Raw genomic sequence first — 8,211 nt, 5'->3', positions numbered from 1 at the left:
TGCCCTTTGCATCTTCCTTCAGTCTCGTCCCCCAGATGTAGCACTTTTGTTTCATATCATCCGGAATTTGATTTATTCCCCCCGGGGTTTCAAACTTTGCAGAACTTTCTCCCCCAGTCTCCCTCCGAATTTGTGGACTTTTGTCTTTTCCCTTTGACGCACTGCTTGCTAACTTTTGGACCAAACTGTCCAATTGTTCTAGCATAGTTGCAGTTTCTGGAGATTTTTCCCTTTCTGTCTCCTGCGTCGACGCCCCCTCCTGGCTTGAATCTGTCAATCCGAGGCTGAATGATGGCATCCCCGGATCTGTTTTAGGAACATAGGCTGCTGTCCGTGCCATCATCAATAGGGCAGCAGCGTCCTCGACGTCTGGATGACTGCATCATTATGTATAAGAATAAGAGTAAGAATAAGAATATACGGATGACAAGCAAAGATTGATTTTAGTCTAATTAACTTACATTTTTGTTGGAGCTGGGGGAAGCTTGGGTGTTGTTTCTTGATGTTGTTTGGGGGTTTCAGGAGTGCTGCACAGTTGCACAAAATCGATCAGGAAGAGTATACACCCAAACTCATAGCAAATATACACCCAAACCCTAAACAAATATACACCCAATACTATTTTCTTACGTTTCTCTAGCTCCTTCAATCTGTAGCATAGGGGTTGGTTCGGAATCTGCGTCAGTGGTTGTTTGCTGGGATGGCGACACAAAAAACTGGATCGGGACTCTAAACAAGAATAAAAATGAAAGGTTAACAACGTATTTGAAAATAATAAGCTTATAAGGTTGAAATATTCTTGGAAAACTCACATTGCAAGCGCTTCCGACTGCGTTTGTTCCCTAACAACCATCATATTCGAATCATCCGGAGTCAACCTAAAATACACCCAAAGAAGGTCAAAAAATACACCCAAACAATCTAAAAAGAAGACGGGCTTTGTTTTTTGAGAACTTACATACTTGCAGTTTTTGCTTTTTTTTGCTGCCTTTTTTTTCTTGAATAAAATAATAAAGGGCTTTTTTTTCTAAAAAAAATATATACAGAATTAGAAGTAGAAGTTATTAGAAGAACAAAAGTAACGGTTATTTGAAAGAGAAATTACATGCTCTGAGACGGCTGGTTTACACTACTCTGTTCTGTGCGTCCTTGAGAGGAAGGATCATCACTTCCCAAATTCACAGCCGGTAGTCTAAACAGATTTCATGTTATTCAAACGAAATATACATCCAACTTAGTAAACAAGATACACCCAACTTGATCCACAAAATACACCCATATTGTTTCACACAATACATCCAAATCACGATAACAAGATTTTATTAAATAATAAAGCTTCTTACGTTTCAGAGGACACATAGCGACCTTCTGTCGATCGCAGGTCAGCTTGGTTGTCCCTGCGAAACAAGATACAATTATTAGCAAACAAAAGACACGAAAATCTCAAATACACAGCACAGCAAGACATACTCCTCTGCAGCAGATTTATGAATGTTTTCCCCTAGCAATTCATCAAGTTCGTCACTCGATATTTCATATGTCTCACTACATTCATAAAATAAGACGTTAACAAAAATAATTACGATGATAGACCGTAGTATAGCTTACGAGGTACTATACCCATAAAAGTATTGATCTTCTTCAGGAGGTGAATCCTCCACAACTACTTTTTTCTTTTTTTGTGGTGTTCTGGGTGGAAAAAAAAAATAGTACCAATCAGAAATAAAAAATTAATTTTATCACAGAATATTAATGAAAGAAGTGCTTACTCTTTTGGTGTTGTTTTTGTTTCTTTCTTTTTCTTCTCCTTCTCCGCAGGAGATGATTCTTCGCTCCTATAAGTCAATAAAAGACACCTCAGTTAATACACAAAATCTTTATAAAGAAGCCAAAAGAAAGGAGTAATAATTTCAGGACATTACTCATCACTTGGTTCAGATTCAGATTCTGAATCAGAATCTGACTCCTCTTCCCTCTGCTTTCTTTTTCTTGAGTCCATTCTGGAAGGCAAACAATTGTCATTTAGAACATACTAAAAATACACCCAAATGGATTCACGAGATACACCCAACTAAATATACAATATACACCCAAAACAGCAAACGAAACACACCCTGCTTAATAAGCTACATACACCCAACGTGGACAAACAAAATACACCCAAACCGAAAAATAAATTACACCCAAGTATGGTACTTACTTTTTCCCTTTTTTGCCGGGGTGTTTAATTCCCGAATCCTCCGAGTCTTCTTGAGCCTCAGACTCAGAGGTAGAAGTGTCACTGTCAGTAGTTTCTGTCTCCGAAGACGATGTTGGGCTCGCCTTCCTTTTTTTTGTTTTTTTTAATTCTTGTTTTTTTTGTTTTTTTTTTTGTTTTTTTCTCATTTTTTCTTTTGTCTCTGCCAAATTCAGAATCCCCTGAAACATGAGATATTTTAGTTAGCACCATTCGGGTAAATAAAATACACCAACTTATTATGATTACTCACCAAAATTTCCTCTCTCTCTGCATTCATTCTTTCCACCAACTGCTCCTTAGTCCAGTTGGCAATCCATGGCTTTGGTGGTCTTTCAACCCTGTTCTTGCCTTTGTTTTTTGAAAGGTGAAAGTAGATTATCATCAGGGCGAAGAGGCAGCCATTGATTGCCTTCTTCTTCTTCTCCTGGTAGTCTGTTATGCCCCTGATCATGAAGGTCAAAACATGCCCCCCCAGTTTCTCTCCTCTATGCCATCCATCTTAAAAATCGGGACCAGGTGCACGGGCGATATTTTGTTTATCGTCGTTGGCAAAAGGAACGCCATCTGTATGTAGAGGATGAATATCCTCTTGAACATCAGGCGTTCCTCTTCGTTGCCAACGCCGATTTCCATCATTTCATCGGTAAGACTTTTGAGGGTCTTACCCTGGAATCTTCTATAAATTATTTTGTCATCATCAGAAAGTTTCTTATAGTCAACTTTCTCAGGAAATAGATCTCCTACAAAAAGGAAGACAACAAAGCATCCAAGTCGGTTCAAATACACCCAAGCATCAGGTTAATATACACCCAAGCAACAACTTAATATGCATGTATAATTTTGAGCTAATTACCTGTTGCATTGATGCCAAGCGCATTACCTATTTTTTTTTGGGTTATATGGAAAGAACCATATCCTGTCTTCAGTTTGTTCTCCCCAAGTTTGAAGTTGTTTGCCAGCTCCCTTAAGAGTTGGTGATCCACCCTCAGTGGTGGGATGTGCATACCCACCGAATCCAAGATCCCTCACAATTGCCTTCTTCTCCTCAGTCATGTTTCTGAACTTATCATTCAGGAGATGTGTGGCAATTTCAGGTCTTTAGTTTGGTTTCTTGCTGTCATTTTCTCTGAAACTAAAAATACACCCAAAGATATCAGTAATATACACCCATATATATATGACTCACATACACCCATTGATAACAATTAAGATACATCCATTGATAACAGTAAGATACACCCATATATATGAGTCAGATACACCCAAAGATATTCGCAAGATACACCCATTCATAACAGTGAGATACACCCATAGATATTATTCAGATACACCCAAAGATGTCAAACAAGATACACCCATTGATTACAGTGAGATACACCCATAGATATTATTCAGATACATCCATATAGATATCAGTCAGATATCACTCAACCATGCTTCAATATCAAGCCACATTTCAAGGTTAAGCAGTTTACACCCCCGAATCTACAGAATAAACCCCCAAAAATCAACAAAAATAGCAGGAGAACTTAGAATAACAATGTAGAACGACGTAGAACTTAGAAGAACGACGTATAACTTAGAAGAACGACGTATAACTTAGAACAGTGTAACAAAGAAGCAAGAGTAATAGTAAACCCTAGAAGAACGACGTAGAAGAAAAGTAAAATATACAGTATTTTAATGGACTTACGTTGAGTATTCTTGGTTTGTTTTTTCTTCAGATTCTTCACAGAGAGGTTGATGGTGTTTTGATGCAGTTTTCGAACTACGATTTCTATATTTTGAAACTTGATTTTCGCTCGAAAATGAGAGGGTTTCGTTGTTTTGAAAGCGCCTTGAGAAATGGAAGAAGTGGAAGAAGTGGAAGAGTCTTCCATACGTAACCGTTCGAATGTTGAGCGCGTGATTTTGACGCGCTATCTTGTCTCTCTTCATGCACGTAATTTCTGTTTGGGTTGGGCCAACTTGTTTGCTTGTAGGCTTGTATGTGTAGCAGGCCCGTTTTATTTATTAAATACAATTTTATATTTTTATGTCTCTATTTTAATATTGTGTGTCTGTAAACAAACACAATCTAAGAGAGGATGGTAAACGGTTAGTAGATTGATAGGGTAGGAAGCCTCCACTGCAATGCCACAGACCATGCTTGCGGGATATGCCCCTTTACATCCTAATGTAGCCATGTTCTCCCCATTCCTTTTTTCTTGGACCTGGCATGTTCTCCCCATTCTAGTCCCCATGAATTTTTCACTATCCAATATTTGTATCCGTCTTTTGTTGTTCCATACCCAACAATTGCAACCCCATGATCTAGGTTTGTATCACATGCCCCATTAAATACTCCCTGCAATAATCTTGCAAACATTAATGTAGTTCCAACTTCCAACAGCCCATAGAAAATCAATATTTAGTTAATTAATTTTAAAATTTTAAATTTATGATTTAAAATTTTAAATTTAAATAATCTACTGTAACCATATGCAGTGTTAAATAATAATAATAAATAATGCTCCAAATTAGTTTTTACAAAATTTTAAGAATATTTTAATGTTTAATAAATTTTTATTTTATTAAACAAATATATTTTTATATCAAATTGTTTGTTTATATAAAAAAATTATTATATTTTTATTAAATAATAATAAAGACTAATTTATTTAATTTTTCATCCAGAATTAATTGAAAGATTAATTTGTCTAACAAAAAAAATTAAAAATTGATCATTTGATTATTAAAATTTTTTGAAAATTAAACAGTCGTTTAAAAGTAGCATTACTCAATAATAAATAAACTTGCCTCAGAGTAAAATTGAAAGTCAGATCCCGAGGCTTCAATGGCAGCAGACACAGGTTGGTTGACAACAACTTTCAGCAATGCCGCCTCATTGTTCGTCGATACACTCTCATGTCCATCCATTGACAGTTTAACACTACTGCCTTCTTTGCCTACATTATTATATCAGTGTTTTTTACAAGGGTTAGAATTTTTGTTATACACTAATAATACGTACATTGTATGTATGGTGTAGTTAATCGTATGAATTTAAGATTTTTGTATTAACAGTGTAAAATATTTTACTAAATCGTTTAATTATATTTGTTTTTTTAAATAATTATTTATGAAATAAATATAAAAAATAATTATTTTTATTGACATATTATTATTTAATCAAATACATGTGTAAAAGTGTAGTTGTATATATAATATATCAATTTTTAATAAGAATAAAAAAATACAAAAATATGTTATCTCTAACTAGTATCTCTTTGTGTTTTAAATAATAAAGACGGAAAAAGAGAAACCTTACCGCTTTTATATGGAGGAAAGTGAGAATGGAATATACATGGAGGTGGGATTCAATAGTTATATACTGGGATTCAATAGCATTCATTCGTTCTCATTTAGCTGGGATTGCTCAAATTGCTAGCCGTCACTTCCCAATGATGAGGACACATTTCAGAAACAGATTTAATCGTTTATGATATGTTTAGTTTGAATTTTCAAAAGAAAAGCATTCATTCTCTCTCAAACCTAGTCTTTGTAGAGATTATTGTACTGAATTATTGATATAGATGCAATTATGCAAAACATTTTTGAAAATTGTAAGCCAAAAAAGTTTGTGTATGGCTTTAACACTTTGTCTCAGCTTACATTTATATATGGCAAATTAAAACGACATATAATATTAGAAACTTGATCTTATCTACTTATGAAACTAGTTATCAAGTTTCAGTTTTTTTTTTTCATTTTGAAAATAAATATGAATTTTAGTCAAACTTTAAGTGTTTGAAGAAAACACTACAATATTTTGGGTCTATGGCCACAGTTTTTTTGGTCACGGTAAAAAATCGTGACCATAGACTCTCTATGGTCACGATTTTTCAGCGTGACAAAAAAAAAATTATGGTCACGGTTTTTTTAAAAAAGGTGGCCTAAAAGGGTCTATGGTCATGGTTTTGAGGGGTGACCTAAAGGGGTCTATAGTCACGATTTTTTACAATGATCAAAAAGGGTCTATGATCACGGTTTTTTAAAAAAGAGTGACCTAAAAGGGTCTATAGTCACGGTTTTGGGAGGTGATCTAAAGGGGTCTATAGTAACAGTTTTGGAGGTGACCTAAAAGGGTCTATGGTCACAGTTTTTTACAGTGACCAAAAAGGGTCTATGGTCACGATTTTTCAAAAAAGGGTGACCTAAAAGGGTCTATAGTCACGGTTTTGGGGGTTACCTAAAGGGGTCTATGGTCACGGTTTTGGGGGTGGCCTAAAAAGGTCTATGGTCACGGTTTTTTACAGTGACAAAAAAGGGTCTATGGTCACGATTTTTTCAAAAAAGGGTAACCTAAAAGGGTCTATGGTCACGGTTTTGGAGGTGATCTAAAGAGATCTATGGTCACGGTTTTGGAATGGCCTAAAAGAGTCTATGGTCACGGTTTTGGGAGGTAACCTAAAAGGGTCTATGGTCACAGTTTTGGGGGGTAACTTAAAAGAGTCTATGATCACGGTTTTTTGGGGTGACCTAAAGGGGTTTATGGTTATAGTTTTTTACAGTGACCAAAAAGGGGTCTATGGTCACGATTTTTCAAAAGGGTGAACTAAAAGGGTCTATGGTCACAGTTTTGAAAGTGACCTAAAGGGATCTATGGTCACGGTTTTGGGAGATGACCTAAAGGGGTCTATAGTCACAGTTTTGGGGGGGACCTAAAGAGGTCTATGGTCACGGTTTTAGGGGTGACCTAGAAGGGTCTATAGTCACGATTTTGGGGGGTGACCTAAAGGTGTTTATGGTCACGATTTTGGGGAGTGACCTAAAAGGGTCTATGGTCACGGTTTTTTGAAAGGGTGACCTAAAAGGGTCTATGGTCATGGTTTTGATGGGTGATCTAAAATGGTCTATGATAACAGTTTTGAGAGTTAATCTAAAAGGATCTATAGTCACAGTTTTAATCATTTGAACTTAATGATTATTAAGTTTTGTGCTTTTAAAAAAAGCAAACAAACGTCAAAACCCTAAAACTAAAGAAGCTAAGGAAACCAACGCAACCACACCCACACTCACCCAGCACCACGATCCTTTCCTCTCTGAAACTACACAGCATCAACGAACTAAACCTAGCCTCCAGCCACCCAGCACTGCAGCCCCACCCCATAACCATGGCAGTCTCTGCCGCCACTGCAGCCACGCAGTCCCCACATCCGTCCCCGTAGCCGCTGCATCTTTCCGCAACCCTCACAGCCACGCAGCACCGCAGCGGCACAGCCACCGCAGGCAGATCCGTCGCCGTGATTGGAAGCTCCATCATAGTTAATTTCAGTTTGAGATGGTGATGCGGTGTTGGAAGACACTCAAAGTTCAAAGCACATACAATGTAAGATCCCATATTTTAAAAACACAACTATTTATGATTTATTTTATTTATTCCATAATATATTTTTAGAAATTTTTATATTAATTGAGTACTTTTTTATTAGTAATTTAAATTTTAGTGATTGAAAAATAATGAGAATTTTATCTGCTTTAATTTGAATAATTAGATTTTAGAATTTTATTTTATGATTTAAAGGAAATTAATTTAATTATTTCTAGTTATTGAATTAAAGTATTTATTTAAAAATAAATTTATAAATTAATAATTAATGTAGTACTTTTATAAATATTAGTGTTGGATTAAAATTAATTTTTAATTTACTCTACTATCCCTAAATTTTATTATAATTATCTCAACTGCCTCAATCTTAACCCTAATTTCAAAACACACACAAAATCCTAATCTCCACCGCCATTTACCACCGCCACATCACTTTCCCTTTCTTCTAACATGCTAACACACAGCAACAGAAATCAGAAGTAAGAAAGAAAAGGGAGAGAGAGAGATCCTAGAGTGAGGCTGCAATGGGGAAGAGAGAAGACAGGAGGGGAAACTGCTGCTGCGCCACCACCGTGTCTTGATGCCACCGTCGTCTTCCCGA

At 36.1% G+C, this 8,211-nt stretch overlaps 1 protein-coding gene across 1 annotated transcript; it reads right to left on the bottom strand.

The window, feature by feature from the left end:
- Nucleotides 1–3,655: 3,655 nt before the first annotated feature.
- On the bottom strand, nucleotides 3,656–7,541 carry LOC127748375 (vignain-like). Its single transcript, XM_052262747.1, is given in 6 exon segments — nucleotides 3,656–3,724; nucleotides 4,312–4,381; nucleotides 4,383–4,425; nucleotides 4,460–4,586; nucleotides 5,039–5,187; nucleotides 7,301–7,541. Coding segments are annotated over 6 exon segments (699 nt in total).
- Nucleotides 7,542–8,211: the final 670 nt, after the last annotated feature.

Source organism: Arachis duranensis, chromosome 1 (assembly GCF_000817695.3).
Source record: "Arachis duranensis cultivar V14167 chromosome 1, aradu.V14167.gnm2.J7QH, whole genome shotgun sequence".
Lineage (NCBI taxonomy): Eukaryota > Viridiplantae > Streptophyta > Magnoliopsida > Fabales > Fabaceae > Arachis > Arachis duranensis.
This window is presented reverse-complemented; position numbering and strand designations above follow the sequence as displayed.